This window comes from Lepisma saccharinum, chromosome 18 (assembly GCF_977018435.1).
Source record: "Lepisma saccharinum chromosome 18, izLepSacc3.1, whole genome shotgun sequence".
Lineage (NCBI taxonomy): Eukaryota > Metazoa > Arthropoda > Insecta > Zygentoma > Lepismatidae > Lepisma > Lepisma saccharinum.
Window position 1 is genome coordinate 65036196 of NC_139246.1, and position 19035 is coordinate 65055230.

Consider the following 19035-nt stretch of genomic DNA (forward strand, 5'->3'; position numbering starts at 1 on the left):
ACTGACCTCAGGGGAGCTCCACCCTGCAACATACCAAAATAAATCTAAAGAAGCATCTGCTGTCCAAACAATAGTGTCTGGCTTTGTCTTTTCTGTAATGAATGGGAATGAGGTATTGGTTGTAGTTTTAGCTGTAATAATTGTATTCTAATTGTGGTATTTAACTCTGTACCTTCAGTACATTAATTGTTTACATTATAAGTAGGAATGTTTTTTTTATTTCTTTTTTATTTATTATTTTGTATTATTATTTTTTTGTATTTTTATTATATTTATTCTTTCTACTGCAACAAAGATTTTCAAGAAGTGGAAAGTGTCAATTGTAATATGTTTTTTTAAAGGGTTTGTTGTAAGAACGGCCCGCGAGGCCGAAACACGCCCTCTCAATAAAGACGATATTATTATTATTATTATTATTATTATTATTATTATTAAGTAACATACATTTTCTGAATTAAGCCTGCTCTTTATTTCCTCTTCAATATCATTTTCATTTGTTAGTATTCTTCCTAAGTACTTGAATTTGGAAACTGGTTCAAACGAGTTGTTATCAATTTAGATTTTGATTATTATTCATAATTGTATTTATATCATCTGGATATTATTGTTAGTAATAGGTTCGCCATTGAGTTTGATCATATCATCCCCTAATAAGTCTACATCATCTGCATATGCTAACAACTGAGTCACACCGTTTGATTTTAGTCCTTCGTTAGTTTATTTTATGTTACTAATAGCTTTAAAGCAATATGTAGCATAAAGATCTTATTACCTAACACTTGGTTTGACGCGAAATTTTTAGATCATTAAAATCAATAAAGTACTTCAAAAACAAGGGAATGTAGGGTATCATGAAGCTAACTTGGCTCAACATCTCAACGTCTTTGATACTAGTACTACTACTAATAATAATCTTGGTCCTGGGTTCAAATGGATGTTTGCGAGTGTCCATCAATTTCATCAAATCATCACTTGTCCCCATCTTCGCAAATTAGCTATACATGTTAGGTTTCGACCTGCAAGCATATATTTAGTTTTCTCTTCGCTAACTTCCAAACCTATCTCTTTAGCTGCTTTGAAAAATATTTTAGCATTATATAATAGATCGATATCGTTGTATTTATGTTCCCAGTTAGCTGATTTAAATTTATGTAACGATACTCGACACCAGCACCGAACAGACGACTCGTCAATAACATTGTCTCCATAAACCTTCCTGGAGTTGAGAAATCTGATCACAGCCCTAACTTCAAAAGAATCCACCAGCCCAACCAACCAAACATTAATTGACGGGAAAGTGAATATCACACGGCGGAACCATCCTCTTACGAAACCACACATATTCACTGAAATTACAGTTGAAATGTTCACTCCTGTGCTGTGGACCTAGAACAAATGCTCAAACTTGTCTAATAAGAGAACGTAAATTTTCCTTGCTCTCCAGTTTTGGCACCCAATCGCAGCTATTGGCTACCATGTGATTTTTTTTTTCCATAGCTCACTACGATCCTTCGTAGCGAGCTATCGGTTTCACATTTAGAATTCTTAATTGTAATAATAATTGTTATTATTATATAATAATAATTGCTATTCAATGGTTTAAGAAAATAAAGGAAATTTGAAAACATTTTTAGTTTGTTAAACTCAGAATTATCTGAATACTTCTGATCATTATCGGCGATTAGGTGCCAAAACTGGGGAAGGGGAGGGGAACAAGGGCAGTTATTTCACGGTGGCAAAAAAGTAGGGGTGCCTCCAGGTGCCTAGAAGGGACTTTTTTGGTCACATTGCCTTGACAGGAACATACAGTTGATTCAAAAGTTCAAGGGCACCCCTTTTCTTCTGAAACGGATGCGGTAATGGCAAATCTAACTTCACCTGGGTAAGGGACCCATGTGTGAGGCTGCTTCCGGGACATGGCCGCCATCTTGAAGTCGGCCATATTGGATTGAGGTAATTTTTTTCAAATGGCAAGGGGAGCATGTTGGGTATTAGAATTTTCCAAGGAATGCAATGCTGTAATTAGTTTTGTGATAGCTGTAAAGGTACAAGAGTTATTGGCACTGAAAGCTAGCAACCGGATGCTGCGGTACCCATCAGTATGTTCTAGAATCTAGAGGATGTTCTCAATGTGGTTATATATACAAATAATCGTAAGTCCTTTTATGAATGGCTGAATCGATATCAGTTGCAGAAAAACCCTAAAGCTGGACAGTGACAGCGAAAAGGGATTAGTCCTTGCGGTACTGGTGGAGAGATATATATGGTTGGTTTTGTATTGCAGTCATTGAGGAACCTTTGTTCCATAATGTAAGAAGCATATAAAATTCCCCTTTACGCAAAATAATGTGAAAAATTAGTGACAGTGTAATAGAAGAAACCATTCAATAATCTAGGCGTTCCTATTTCTCTAGTGTCAAACAACTGTTTTTCACCATTAAAAGAAATTCAAACAATTTTTAAAATGTACACAGTATTCTACAGAAAGTCCTACATAACCAGTACAATGTCTGCAGTAGCGCAAGTGACTTCCTTTCCACGTAGTGTCCGAGCCGAGACGAAAAAAGTCGGGACATGGATTGAAAGGAATTAACTTTTCCGACTAAATCGGGATGTCTGATAACCTTGCATCAATGGTTATAAAACTAAAATTGCCAAATATTGCAGACTGCAGAATTCTGGAGCCCATTCATTTGTGCAAGAACAAAATCGACATTGTTGCAAAATTTGAAAAATCATCAACGTTATTTTTATGTTTCTATAAGTTCAAATTAAAAATTTTCATGGTTCAAGGGGGGGGGCATGGCGCCCGTAGCCCCCCTTTGGCACGGGCCTCTCCTCGACCATTATCTTCAAGTAGCTTCCCTTTTGTCCTCATGGTACTGGACCTATAAGATAGGTTGATTCATTGATTGAGTTGGAGTTTTAAGTCCACTTTATGCACAGTAAGGCTAATCGGGACTGAACCTACAGTTTCAAAGTGCAATTCGAATCAGTATGTGCCTCAACCGGTAATCGAACCATTGACTGCTTGCACCAAAATCGAGGCTATTAGGCTACGGGGAAAGCTCTCTCTCTCTCTCACACACACACAGTGAGTTGAGTGCACATACTCTAGCGAGAGCGCGAGTATATCTCACTCGCCTGCGGCAGAGTTATCCAATTCGGTTCCATTCGCCGTCTTGAAGAAAACGTCCAAACTCTAATCCGCTGGGTAGTTCTCGAAACTTTTCCGGGGCTCGAACCCATCCCAAGGAACATTTCTAGCGTCATTGAAAGTCCCCTCGGAATTGCATACCTTGCATAGAACCACGATGTAACTCTCAATGTCTGGAAGAAAGTCGATTTTTTCAGCAAATGGTGCTGGTGCCATTGGCAAGGGGGGCGTAGGTGTCACTCCTTGAACAGACTTCCGGGCCACTCATGTTGAACGCTTACACTTCTCCGCGTAGCTTTATAGACGTTGTATCGCAGCCCCTGGGGATATGGAAAGGTACGGAGTCCACTCACTTTACCTCATCATCACTTCGTAATGATGCAGAAATAATATATGTAATTTCATGAAATTAAAATATTTATTTAACGTTATTAAATAGACGATCTTGTTGGGAGACCCTTTAAATCAATGAGTCAAACAAAGAGATGAGCTTTTTTATAATTGACATGCAATCTTAACTGTACATTATCCAAAACCTGATTTACTCTCTACCTTTATAATACTGCCTTTGAAGAGAGCGTCGCTTCTCTCGACTTCAGGCGATTTTTATCTCCTTTGGCAAATGGTTCGATCCTCAACATCGACGAGACAAGCAAGATATTCACCTGAAGCAGGAGCAATTAGTAACACCATTTTCTGGGATCCTGTTCTACTTTTAAGTCATTATTTGAAATAAATGAGCTACTATTAGTAAAACACTTTATTTGTAACGAATCAAAACTAAAAATATCAAAGAAAACTATAAAATTTACAAGAAAGAAGTAATGACAATGCAATATGAAACAGGTTCAACCAACAAAGCTTTACCTTCATATCGTCTTCGACTAGTTCCATATATCTCTTGGAACTCCAGAGATTCTATCTCGTGGAGTAATACATAAAAATCCTTGCAAATTCTTCACGGTTCAATGGAACGTAATGGTTCACAATCATTTACCCCGCATATTGGTGGCCAACGTGGTGGCGGACGCCCCACTTGAAGTTTGCGTGGTGATCTGTCTTCACGAAGGTATGGACAGGTCCGGTTCGTCCCATGTGTCCGTCCCTGCGAATGCGAGCGTATTGCTCGGAAGCGGCAGAAACTAGAAAGAGTTAAGACAGAAAGAGATTGGTTAGGTTTTCAAGGAGAAAAAAATGTTCTGAGAGAGCGAAGAAGTATATATTGATAATTTAAATTTGTTAGCAAAGATAACCTGGAATGAAGAGAGAAGGGCACTGACAACAGATGAGATCAAGTACGTGACAGAGGTACTGAAAAGAAAGGTGCAGTTAAAGTTCCCAATATCCAAGCTGATTCTGTACGCTTGCATCAGAATATTCAATATACGCTGGTATTTCAACTGTACAGCGTGGTTTCCCCCCCCCCCTAGTTAACGATTTAGAAAGGAACAGAGTACGAGCATTTTCTATTATTTCCATGACAGCAAAGTTGTCTGCTGAAAAGTGATCTTTCATCGCGGATCTTGCACTTTCACAATTCTTGGTTGTAATATTTCCATCGAATGCCAATGAGGTTATTACAATACATAAATGTCCGTGACTGCAGAACAAATGTGACACTATAGAGACCTAAATGTGATGCTCAAATATTGTGTGCAAGGGCAAACTTTAACTCTGAAGATTACTTTCATTAATATCGATTTCAATTGTAAATAGATAAACTTATCAAATTAACTGCTATGTCACACAATCTGACTAATAACAAAAATGCATTTAAAGAAACGAAAAACTATTCTACCGGACGAACAATTCAGTACAAGAACAATAGGAAAGTTCCAAATGTTCAGATTAGAACTGCTAGAAACGTAATAATAAATATACCAGTCGCCATTTAGCTAGCAACATCTTTGGTAATTCTCTTACGTAACTAAAATTCTGGGAAAACTAGTAATCGATTCGTCTGTCTCTGTTCTTAACACTACATTAAAAAGTGATCAAAATCAGCTTAGATTTTATGTTAAATGAAAATAAGATTGAGGAGAAAGTGGTGGTATTGTCTTTGGGATCGTAGAGTGTTGGCACACATTTAATGTCCCTTGTGTCCTCCTACTTTGTGACGAACGCCCCACTTAAAATTCCCGTGATAATCGGTCTTGACGAAAGTATAAACGGGACCCACGGGGCCTCCTTTGTGGTGGCCGTAGCCCCCGCCGCTTCCTCCTCCTCCTCCTCCTCCCCCACTGCCGTAACCGTCTCTTTTGACTCGAAGAACTGGTCGACGATACACTTCTGGAAAGAACAATTAAGTATATCACTAAAACAGTTGAACCTGATTTATACGTATGTCAAGGTGAAGAGAAAATAATACGTATAACCAAGAATTACTTACATATCAGATTTAAACACCATGTCATATCATTATTAAAATACTGTAATTCTATCTATCTTGAGGAACAAGATATACGTAATACAGATTATTTCTGTTTTAAAGTGGAAAATTAACGAATCTAAATGTTTGATTCTTAAATACATTACATTTGTCACTTTATTACACTTTGATTCTGATATTGAAATACTCCAGTAGACACTACAGTTTTACTACCCAACTTTTAAAAATGGTCTAAAATAGCATTTCTGTTAGAATGAGTAATGATTGTGCAAAGTAGTGGTATAAGCTATGCCTAAATCTGCAGCTATTTCAGTTTTTTTTTTATTGATTAGCATCCACTTCCCGTATAAATTTCACTTTCTAGCCAAGCGCCTTACTTTTCCTTTTTTCTCGGTAGTAGCACTGAAAACTAATTTCTGTGACATGTTCCCATGGGCAGTGATGGATTAAGGTGGCTGCTATTGATGCTGCAGCATTAGGCCCATTCCTGAAATAGGCCCAGGTGAAAACAGACGAGAATTTTCCGAAAGCTGGACAGTTTTCTTTTGCTATATTAACCTGAAAATAAATCTTAGAATGAAATTTGGAGCCCCAATATCAGACGTCTAGACACAGCGTTAATTATTATACAGTTACTATTTTTCAGCAGCATCAGGCCCAATTTCGTCATAATCCGGCCCTGCCCATGGGCGTAGTTGGGTAAACCCCTCGAGATCCAAGCATTAGCCCCCCAAACACGTGCGACATTTCCACAAAATAATTAAGGAAAGACAAACTGCTGAAAAAAAATATAAAATTCATCACAAAACCTTCATGTGTCACAGGAGCACCAATTAATATTATAATGTATTAAATATATACTTTATTTTTTCTGAAGGAGAAATGTATTCTTTAAGAAATTTGCAACCATTTGTAATAGTGTATGTATTGCTTTCATAAATGTGATTCTCGACATCAACATAATTCAATTTCCTTTAGAAAAGATGATGTGAGGGTCACCTGTTCCTCAAGGATTATGCCCATGATGATTCTCGTAATGGATAAGAACATGAATAATGTCAAGGGTGAAACTTGGGGCTTAACTTTGAGGGGGGAGAGTGCAGAATGGATCTTGGGGCCTAATTTTTGTAAGGTGGAGGCACAATCGAACTTGAAGCCTAATTTTGAGGGGCAGAATCGAAAATTTCTATCCCATAAAAATAGAGTTCAGAAATATTTTGCTAATTAACTGTTACATTTGATAAATCATAAAAATTAGTCTTTATTTCTTTGTTCTTCAGGCCGCAGATGGTTAAAAAAAATAGTAAACCTAAAAATTGGGGGGTGCAAGCCAAGAAACGTCTTTGAATAATTTTAGCAACCCAAATTGTGAGGGCGAAACTCCACCTATGATTGTTCATCACTTCTGTGACATTGTTTTAGGCTGGTTACATACAAATAAACTATATTTTATGAAAATTAGTACGTATTACGTACAAATAAGGGTTCATTAACGATTTTAAATTATATTTTGCCAGGACCTACAGTAATTTACGTTTAAAACAAAGTCCGTTACTGCACAAACACTCTTCATGAATCAGGGAGTCGTAACGTAACGAAATGGAACGGTATTTTCAATTACGGTTTCCGTTACGTTACAACCAGAAACTGAATAACTTTTTTCGTGAACAGAAACGTTACCTCAGGTATATGAACATTACGTTACAGGTGTGCATAACGGTACCGAACCATAACTGATCTGTAAATCAGTAGGTCGTTAGGTGACGCTTTAACGTTCCATCCATTGCCGGCAACCAGTAACGTTACAGGGTAAGAAACAAGTTCGTCACGATTGACTAGTAACTTTAGTGTGTGTGGAAAGTGATAGTAACGTTACAATTAACCAGTAACTTAATTGAGGTCACGACTGTAAAAACGTTACACTCTTTGCTTCAAAGCAACAACGTTATTTATAGCTGGTATCATACAGACGTTCCGATGTGCAATAACGTGTCCGATGCCGTGTTCCGGAGAGAATAACATAGGTCTCTCGTATAATTGTGCTCGTTACTTTTGTAACGTTACAGTTCTTTCCCTTCACAAAAGTCTGTTTCAAAAAAGTGATACACATATCCGTTACGAATAGTAAATACCGTTATCGAAGGCGTTTTCGAAGAAGCCTCACAATTATGATCGGCAGCATACTAACATTACAGCATTTGACATTTTGAAAGTCATTAAATTATAATACGTATTTTCGTTTTGGATGTCAGTGAAAAAATGAAATTGTAAAACAAAACGTTTGAAAACATCCGTAAACAAGATTCAGCGTGACAGAAGTTCTGGTTATTGGAATTTACTGATTAACTATGTATTTATCACAAATATATTTATTTTCTGCATACTAAATCACTTTACGTGGATTTGTTCTAATTTGATTATGTATGCAAGATGAATTTTAACATGTGCGTTCACTTTATACGATAGAAAACAAACGTTTGTTGTAAGAAAACGTTTATGTATATCTTTCTCTCTCTCTCTCTCTCTCTCTCTCTCTCTCTCTGTCTCTCTCTTTCAGTTTACATGTGTTACATCAATTAAAAAATACAGTATGTTTGGCGATGAGAATGATTCATGCTTAGATTAAATTGCTGAAGGACGAAACATAAAGGACCAACCAAGGAATCATCTGTGCTACGCGTTCATCCACGTAAGCGAGAGGCAAGCTTTTTCCTATCGGAAGACGAAAAATAATTATTTGCTGCACGACCTTGATAAGACGAACTGAACCACAAGGAAAGAAACCTGTGCAGACCCGCAACTCCTGTGCACTGTACTACCACGTGGAGGGGAGGGGGAGAGTTGACCGTTCTTCCTTATGGGCCGAGCTGAAGAGTAGAAGAGCTGTGCGCGGACTTTTCGTCCAAGGTTTTTTCCCTTGTGTTCGCTCGTAGCAGCAGCAGCACCACGCAAAATCGGAAAATGTGAATCCTCAAACTTTGTACACGTGACCTTCGGTCACGAAGCAGCCGAGTAGACAACGCCCTGGGGCGATATGAAAGGCACTTTTAGCAAGTAGAAACTACGTAGAAACGAAACGTTAGATGGAATTGTTGTACGAAACAAACGAAACCGCGTTTGTGCAACTGGTTTGTGGCTAGACAGGGCCATTGGACTCTCAAGAAGGCAAGAATTGTATGGGAAGTGATTCTCAAAACTAAGCGAATAAAAGGACAGTATATTTTATCATTTACAAGGGCCCTCATCCGCTTACAATTTTGAAAATTACTTTCAGTAATTCTTGTCTTCTTGGACAGGAGGTTCATTAAACTTTTTGGTGTAGAAACAGACAGAGCGCCCACCTACCACGTTTGAAAGAAGAGCATAGGCAGACATGAAAGTAATTTTCAAGTACGTAAGGACGACAGTCGACGTGAACATTGAGCAACGTGTGACTGCGAAATACAATCGTAACAAAGGACAGGATTCTTCAAGAAACAGTAATTTCATAAAACTTCCTATCATTAACTCAGTTCATCCTTTTATCCTCTTTTGTTTGTTATACTTTTGTATTATTCTTGTTTTATATCGCTTTTCTGCCACTTGTAGATAATCGCGACGATGAAGATGAATGATGATCATATTAAATCTATGAAGGGATGCTTACAAAAAAAAAAAACAGCCATGCCCAGGTGTCTACTCGAACTTGGAATGTTTGGTACCGAGTGTATGAGTGGACCACTCAACGACTTCGGTCTTCGAGGCTACGGTTTCAGTTGCAACATGCAGTATAATTACGTTTCTACTACTACTACTTATAAAGCCCCCTTGACACATGAGATACTACAAATAATTTCAGGCATACCCTCGAATTTTGATTGCCTGGCACTTTTTTAAAGTAAGTAATGAAGTCACGTTTATATTCATATTAGGCCTACGACTAGCTCGAACTAAAAACGCTTGTGAAATACTGTGTATATGTTATCCTTCTGAAGTGAGAAACTTCATATTCTGCTAAGAAAATATGCATGAAAAATTATATTTGTAGCTACTACTTGAAGAATTCAAATTATTATGATGGAATTTCAACTTACGTATACTCTGCATATAATGTGTTATCGGAGAGGAGTTTTTGTCTCGCAGTCAATTTATTTTTAGTTGAGGAACTCGAGAGTAAGTTGGAAATATTTAATGACCCACGTTGTGGTGTGCTGTTCGATTAATCAGAATTGGAGTGAGAGAAATCTGTAGTTAAGGTCATTCAACACGTCAATTTGTAACTGTGAATGCAAGTTTTCTTTGATTTAGCGGGAAATCAGTTTGCTATTGTTGTAAGTAATAAATTGAAACATATATATTTTCTGCTCGAGTAGGAATCCACAGCCCTTATCCAATCAATCACTTTCTGTGTTTGAAACTTCTGTCTAGGAAAGCTACACACAATTTGCTTTTAATAACAGAAGCTTCAAAATAACCTATCCATTCTTGTCTTGCAAGTAATGTTTGATTTGATTTGTTATATTTAACTTTGGTTTTCTGCCACTTTTGGCTAATCGCGAAGACGAGGATGGGTGATGCAATGACAAAATTGATGAAAGGACATCACGAAGAAAATAATGAAAACAATACACAGGCTGGGATCTGAACTCGGGACCTGTGGTGTCGCATTGTTCATGAAATAAAAACATAACATGTATAGTGGCTCAAATTAGTAATCGAATATGTAGCATTTTGCTGCATTTCTTCCCAATATTTCGAAATTAACAACATGTACATAAATATAAACGATAGTGAAATATTTATAGGCATTTATTAAAGCTATATTCCCTGTTACATTTTTTTCTTTTTTAATTTTGGGTGCGTCAGCACTTAGGCTATTTTGCAACCGCCACGTTATACGGGGTCCAGCCCCTTACCATAACAAATAACGTAACTGTAATATCGAATAACTGAAATATTAAAATATTCTGACTTAGGTTAAAAGCTGAGGCTCTAAAGGGGCACTCAGCACACATGACAAAAAACAGAACACACAGAATTATACTGGCCATAGGGTCAGTCGCCAGAGCCTCGTTAGTCTGCAAAGAGCAGTCCAGGGTGTACTACGTGGAATGAAGTTGACGATTGGGTGTACTACGTGGAAGGTCACCCCTTACACCCCTGTTACGGTTTCAAATCTGAGAATAGTTATTTATGTTTTGGTGTGAAAGAAGAGATCACTTTAATATTCAGACAAATCGTGAAAGCCTTCTGTTTCTGTTAAGCTACGTTTCCATTCAGACAAGTTCCAGACTCATGACGTGCAACATGTGCCGGCGCATGTTGCGCGTCATTTAGTGTACTCGTACTGCTTCCAATTCAAAACTACTTCTTCAAAATACGTCCGCAACAACACTGGAGTGCAGGATCGCAGTGTAGCGTTGTGCAGTGCTTTAGAGTAGTCAGTGTTCCTTCTCTTGTATTGTAATAATTTGGTGGTGATTTAACTTGGGTAAAGATGAACAATAAAGCTATGGCGGGTTTGTTGGTTATGGCAGGCGCGTATCATGAATTTCTAAAAAAAGAGGCGAAAACAACCTCGATGGTGGATTAGAAGTTTTCTAGCAAAAAATTAACTCGTTGATGAGAGACTTACGTCTTCAAAGTGGATACGAAAACTTTGTAAGCATGACTGCAAGTGATTTTGCATTGTTATTAAATCTTGTTGGACCACAGATTGTAGTCGCGTCGTCTGTTTCTACTCTAGTTCGTATGCCCCAGGAACTTGCTGCAGGCTGTTTCCATTGTCCGCCGCGCACGTTGTGCGTCTTAATCGTTTGGGGCAATTTTGTCCCCGGCACTTGCGCCGCGGCATGTTGCAGACAGTTTCCATTTCAACAAATGCTTGGCACATGCAGCGTCGCATGCCGCGTGTCATGTTGCGCGGTAAAATTTGTGGTAATAGAAACGAGACTTTACATAGTTCTTTTATCGGTCAACTACAGTGCGGGGAAGAAACAATTCATGCTATTTCCTAACTACGTCTGTTACCAGTAGCTCCATTGCCCTTGACTGAAGTACGAGAAAAATGGGTAACAAAAACAAAAATACAACATTTGACGAACTGCAGCTATTTATTTTTACCTAACCAAAGGGTGCAGGTACAGGGAAATTAAAAATGTTAAGTACATGTAAGAGTACCGTGGGTGACGCAATAAAACAAAATGAAAAGGAAAATGAGGTAGATTCCGTATCTCAGAAAATTCAACCAAGAGAAATAGGAGAACGAAATGAACGAGCTTCAGTATGAAAAAAAAAGACCCTTTCCTCACCCCCATCCCCTTCCCAAACCAAGGGCTCCGAAAGCAGCAGTGCAACTTGGAGCAGGCACTGGGACTGCTGTACGTTCAGTAGCGTTTGGTCCGAAAGCGAAATTCCTAGAAAAATGCCACAGTTCGTCCGCGACGGTTTAATGAGTTGCATTTCGCCCGAGCCTGGCTGATGATGAGTCATACCTTGACTAACTGGTGGCAGCGGTGGAATTAGTGACTAGGATACCTCAGTTAACAACTTTTAAAACTACATTGCATAGACAGCGGAGTGTAGCGCAGGAGTGCAGACTCAGTCAAATCGTCGAGAGAGGGGTCCCGGGTTCGATACCCGGTGGAGGCACAAGTGGTTCGGATCCCACTTTAAATTGTAGGTCCAGTCCCGATTAGCCTTACTGTGCATAAAGGGGACTTAAAACAACAAATAAAATCGTTGAGAGGAAGTGAACTTGGATCCAGAAATTTTAGTCATGGCAGTCAACACTACTACTTCTAAGCAGCTCCCATAAGTGACTGAGGTTAGAATGAAAGTTTGTCTTGTTTTAAGTTCACTTGTATGCACAGATAGGCTAATTGGGAGTGGGCCTACAGTTCAAAGTGGAATTCGAATCACAGGAATCGAACCCGGCTAGAATGCAAGTGTTTTCTCATACTCACATGGGAAGTTGTTTATGTTATTGTTTCACATAATTTGTAGGTAGTCACACGTGGTCTGAGAAACAGAAAAGTCACACATAGCCTACGCATAATTCTCTCGAGGCAGTTTGTTGCAAGAACTTTGCTTGCAGGCCACGGACAATAACTTTCATGGGTAAAAAAGTGTCCCATCATAAGGTAGAGAGCATCCTGCTTAGAGCAATGTATGCGCTCCAAACGTTGGACGCTGACGCCGATATAACCTGGCTCGCAAGCCGAGAACACTGTTCGAATCTCCACAGGCATATAACAAAAATGCATCATACCCAAATGACACATCTGGCGTAATACCTAACGTGCCAAATTTTGGAAAATAGGGGCTGATAGCGTGTGTGAGAACCAGAGCGACTTAACTCTAATTTATCAAATTAATAGGAGAGGAAATAATGTATTCTTAGGAATATGACTCTTAAACGTGACTCCGCCTTACAGATAAGAATTAGAAGTGGAAAATGTCGATTTTCTCCAAATACTCTTCAGAGGATTTTTTTTTAACGAAACTGAAAACAGAATTTTTGTAGTTACGTTCCTCTGATTCCCGTAGGACGATAGGTGAAATACATTTCATGAGCGATGTTTCAAAGAAGTTGTGTTAAGATGTCAAACATGTAGCCGACAGCCATGTTGTATGAAGAAAGCATATAGGATAAGCTCCAATCACACTTAATCTAGGCTCACAACAAAGATAGCGGCTGAGTGACCTAGCGTAATGAAAGGCAAAGAAAACAGTCAATCATTGGAAAAAACAATTAGTTTCATGTTTAAGATCATTCTATCAATTAATGCAGTTGCTTATAAAAATAAAAAATGGTCCAAAATGCTTCAAAGTAATTGAAAATATGAGGCATTGCGGATACGAAGGGCGAACTCAACAAAGTACATTGTGATGGAAATGCGTTTCAAGTTGCCAGGCACAGTGCAAACTCCATAAAATCTTTGAAAATCACGCATGAAACATTCCGATCTACAGTTACCAAGTTTTTGTGGAGCTCGAATTGTGCCTGACAACTTGAAACGCATTTCCCTCACAATGCACTTTGTTGAGTTCGCCCTTCGTATCCGCAGTGCTTCATATCGTCTCTGGAAAAACCCAGAAAATTAATACGCCCATTCAAATTTAAAACCTTTATTTGCATACTAAATAGAAAGAATTTTCACCAGATACTTGAAATTAGTTTGAGAAAATCTAAAATAAGAGGAATTCCTATCCCTGTTCTCGTGTTGATATTTCCTGGCAAATACTCTGTAAGAGGCTGTCGCGGTATATTGCCGCTCTATACATTGAAGAATCAATGCTTTATAGTCCGAAGTCGATACTAAAGGGTCATGGACGTCTGCAGTATTTTTTCCAAAGAGGGGCAAGCAAGGTAGTTTTTCCGGGGGGAGGGAGGCAAACAAGGTGCATAACAGTGTTGTCTCCTCAAAAAACATTGCTTTAATTTGAAGTTATCATATTCATCTTATTTGAAAATAAGATCCTTAGGAAAATATTTGGACCTAAAAGGGATGAGGAGATAATTAGAATAAATAAATCAAGAAGACTTAGGTGGGCAGGCCATGTGGCACGGATGGGAGAGGAAAGAGGAGTTTATAGGATTCTTGTTGGGAAACCTGATGGTAAGAGACCTTTAGGAAGGTTAAGACGAAGATGGAGGGACAACGTTGAGATAGACCTAAAGGAAATCGGTAGGGATGGAAAAGAGTATATAGATCTTGCTCAGGATAGGGACAGATGGAAGGCCTGTGTTCTGCAGCCATGAACCTTCGGGTTTAAGAAGGCTAGAGAGTTAGTTAGTTAGCTAGTTATGTTCATGCAATAATTAACATATATTATTGCAGCTGAAATGGAATTGTGTGAGATATATATATAATTTTTGGTTGACTTTCATTTTCCAGGTGGGTCGTGCACCCCCCCCCCCCCTGCCTCTCTTTCGGACTTCCATGCAAAGGTTCTATTTTTATTTCGCGTCTACCACTTTCGGTTAATCGCGATGATAAAGGATGTGATAGGTGATGGAAGTGGTATAAAGACAATGACCCAACCCATCCATATTTTCTAGTCCAGGCTCTAATCCGACATCTCCCGGGTTCGAATCCCGGTCGGGCTTGGTTGTTTGTGAATGTCCATTCATCAATTTCATCATTTCATCACTCATCCCCATCTTCGCAAATTAGCCTAGAGGCACAAAACGCGAAGTAAAATAAACTAAATCAATCAATCTAATCCGACATTAGACTTCGCAGTTTATTACGCTAACCAATTTGCCACGGGATCGGCTTCTTCGTGTTTGTCTGCTTATGAAATGATTAATTAGTTATTCAAACTATATAGGTAGGAAAGCTATATAAAATAACGAAACAGAAAAATAAATCCACTTGACGTCTTGTAGTACTATCATTAACCTACAATTTCATGCTCACAAATCCACACAGAAAACTTCTTGTGGCATTAGTTTTACAGAATGGCCTTGGGGAATAAACATCGCCCATTTCCTGCTTCAGCTCGAAACAATTCAGGTGCCTTATCGAAGCTGCTCTTGAGCACGCAGGGTTTCTAACCTACTTCGCCGTAATTCAGTTGTTGTATCTTGATTAATATGCTGTATTGTAGAGTCAACCGCAGATTAAATAGGAGAAAAAAGATTTTCCCGACGGAAAATAAGTTAGTAATGCTGCAAACACAGAGGCATTCTTGATAAGACGCTTGAGGAGCGTCGAGCAAACTTTCCTGAAAAAGCACAACCCCAGTATCGAAGGTCATGCTACACGTGGATTGGCAACTTTCGGGAGCATGCTGTCTGTCTACACAATTCTACCCAAATACCTGTTTGAAAATGAATCTCCTGTCCGCATTTTATTTTTCAAATGTACTTCTGACATTGTAATCATTTTGCAATTATTTTTATTTGTTCTTATTTTGCTTCGCTTTTATGTGACTTTTATAATTAATCGAAACTATGAAGATGGATGATAATTAGATTAAATTAATGAAGAGACACCTAAAAAAGATATTTACAGACCAGGACTCGAACCCGGAACCTAAAGCGGATAGGTTGTGGGGAAAACCGTCAATAACTCCCGCCACGAACTTACTTATAATTTTTGTAATTTCTCACGAGTATATTTTGTTCTGTTCATGCATAATACCTGCTTTCGGAAACTTAATTTATAAGTGACACACTTATAGGGACAAGCCACGTATTGTTTGAATGGAGGGACACATCTCGTTCATATACTACTAGATACAATCATGGACTATACTTGAAATGGCCTCCCCGATGGCGCAGTGGTAGCGTCATCGCCTTGTAATGAAGGGGTCCCGGGTTAGATACCCGGTGGAGGCACAAGTGATTGGGATTTCACTTTAAACTGTAGGTCCAGTCCTGATTAGCCTAACTGTGCATAAAGTGGACTCAAATCAATCAATCATATATGATGGAAGTTAAGAAAAAGATAAAAATTTTAGAAGAGATACTGTGAACAAGTCGAATTGGAGAGAGATTGTATTTTGTCTTTTGTCTTTGTTAAATGTATTTCATGTAGTTTATATAACATGAAGTTATAAGTTAAGTAAATGTTGTTTTGTTCGTTAACGTTTGGCCTAATTGAAGATTATTACAATATACTTGAAATGTGACGTGCTAAACACTACTTTCGGAGATCAGTTGGACATGGCAATTTTGATATACAAGTTGGATTTTTCTCTACTTAGATTCATTATGTCCAAATTTTATCCTAATAGATAATCTCCCAACAACGCAAAATGTTTTAATTGACTCGAATTCACAATGACTCATATACAGTGTGTTTATAAATGAACGGTGGGGTTTCAAAAATTAATAATACATCTATATATTACCTTACACGGGCAAAACGTACACCGTAAGCAGCAGCAACTGTCCAAGTTTATATAACTTTATTTATATTTGTATAAAGATAGAAATCAAGAGGGGGCAATTGCTCCTCTGTGCCTCCTTGCAGGTGCTCTTGACCGTCTGGAAGAAATAGTGCACGACAGACGTGAAAACTAAATCCATCTTCAGTACCCTTTTGTCTTGCTACTCTTAGATTCTGTAACCTTTCTTTCTATAGTTCAATGTTTGCCCCCTAACCCCCTAGAATTGATTTCCGTACAAGTTTGAGAGCTAATCTCCCCTGCACCCTGTGGTTGCGCCACTGCACCTTCTTCCGCCGTTGTTGCTTTGTGAACTTTCATCTGCTTGAAAATACTTAATTTTCTTCAAGAGCATAATATCGTTTAATAACCGGTGATAAGATTCCTCAACCCTAAATTTCTGGATTAAAGTATAATAATATAGGAGCATGGAAATCTGAAAGGGGGCGAGGATGGCCACATCTCCCCTTTAGAAAACGAATGTCAGCTAAAAGTATATATTTCACGCGTATAATTTGATCCCAGTCATAGTAATGTACATTAATTATTATAATGGGAATGCAGGAATGCGATAATTTCGAATTCAAGTGGTGTTTCTTGAGGGGGCAACACTATTATCTGGTTAATATGCCCCATGGAAAAATACCTTGCTTGTCCCTGCGTCGAAAATATCGGCAGACGTCAATGATTAGGGGGTGGGGCATGTGCCCCCCCCTTTGCACCCCGTGCGCACGTCTATGACTACTCATTTCTACACTAGTTGGAAGCTGTATTCAATTTCGAGCCAAAAATGTAATTTTCAAATCAGGATTGTTAAACGTCCACGAACCCATAAATTCTAATGGGTTCTATTGGGCTCCGCAACAACACCGGAACCTTCTTTATCGCACAGTTTTAATTCGGTCCAAGTTGCGTATTCTTTCATTTCAATATGGAACTTAGACAGTCTTTAAATTGATCCGGAAAGAAGGTCCCTGTGCCGTATTTCAATTGATCCGGAGAAAAGGTTCCTGGAACGAATTGAAATATTTTAAACATAAAAAGGCTCTTTACGGTCCAGATCCATTTATGCTTGCTAATATTCCCTGCTGAACCGGAATTGAATTGATTTAAAATTCCTGACCCTTTATCAACCCTGGTTGAAATTCATTTTTTTACAAACAACCATATTTTTAACGGCTATTACACATTAATCCCATACGATATACTGAAAGGTAAGAGACTTGGGCTATTCCTTTTTCTTCCTTGATGTTAAATAGATTATATTCGTCACGCGCCTATAACGTTACTACCTAACATTTGTGAATTGTTCTTTCCTTGTAACGTTAACATCTACCATACTGAATTTATTTACGTTCCTTATGCAGATGGTATGTACCCAACTGCATTTTGTTCCGTTCCGCTACAGTGGTTTACATTTTGTTACATTCCTATGTAACGTTAATTAACCATATTGCCTTTCACTTCGTTCCGTTACGGAGGATTGCATTCATTACGTTCCTATGTACCGTTATTTACTACCATGTTGCATTTCGTTACGTTTTTTTGTAACGCTAGTATATACCACAATGCATTTCGTTACTACGTTCCTTGTATCCTTGTAACGGTAGTATATACCATATTGCATATTACGTTATGTTCCAATGTGCTCATTTCGTTCCGTTCCTTTATAACGTTAATATCTACCATAATACATTTTGTTACGTTCCTTGTAACGTCACTCTATAAGATATTGCATTTCGTTACGTTACATGGGTACCAGCAGTTGAACCATACTCTTCCTCCTACAAAATGGAACGTACCGTGTAACGCAAATTGGGTACGTTACGACTCCCTGTCATGAATACAAATTCTGTAAATGGACGTCACAAAGCACTTGCCACAAAAATATTTGTAACCGCAAAATGTTATACTGTGATGAGCAGACGCTAATAGTGTAAAGCACTTACCTTGCCGTATTTTTACAATATTAACTACATGTTCCCAAGGACAATACTCCGTCTGCATTTTAAACGTTAAACTTAGCTTTGCTTCCCTGCACACAGTGTCTCTGGGGCTCACCAGCCTCTAATCAACGGGTAGCCCTGGGTGGTAAATGCGACCTGAGCGTTGTGTTTATCACATCAACGTCAACATGGTACCTATATAATTCCATGGCACCATGCAATGCATAGGGGATAGAGGCAGGTCGGTGGACATCTTGATAAGACAACAATTAACAATATTAACCAATTTGTGAACACAAGCAGATATTAAAAATAGTTTTTTAACTATCTCATATTCAATATTTTATTAGGTCTGAGTGGATGCCACTTTCAACCGATACCCATACTGATACTGATACTCGTACCGATTCCAATCGATACCGGGCGTCATAACGCGATAGTCTAATCACTTCAGATGAGATTGGAAGGAGCTTCTTACAAGCATATAACACCGCAATCTTGAGCTAATGAAAATTCCAATGACACGAATTCTACCGGAAACGTGTGAAAAAAAAGTACACGCAGCTTTATGCTAAAAGCACCGTTGGCGACAGACGCGGACTTGCCAACGGCTTTAACGATCCGAATTTCAAATTCCCGTTAAATAGTTCACGTGAGAATATCTC

At 38.5% G+C, this 19035-nt stretch overlaps 1 protein-coding gene across 2 annotated transcripts in view; it reads right to left on the minus strand.

The window, feature by feature from the left end:
- Window positions 1-3904: 3904 nt before the first annotated feature.
- The window catches only part of LOC146002134 (uncharacterized), a 24430-nt gene continuing 9299 nt past the window's right edge, over window positions 3905-19035 (minus strand). The window contains exon 3 of one of the 2 annotated variants that reach the window (XM_083139854.1): window positions 3905-5446. In XM_083139854.1, the coding sequence (XP_082995980.1) occupies window positions 5244-5446 (203 nt within the window). In that variant the 3' untranslated portion in view covers window positions 3905-5243. The remainder of the gene's footprint in view (window positions 5447-19035) is intronic. The other variant, XM_083139855.1, reaches the window with a different exon arrangement.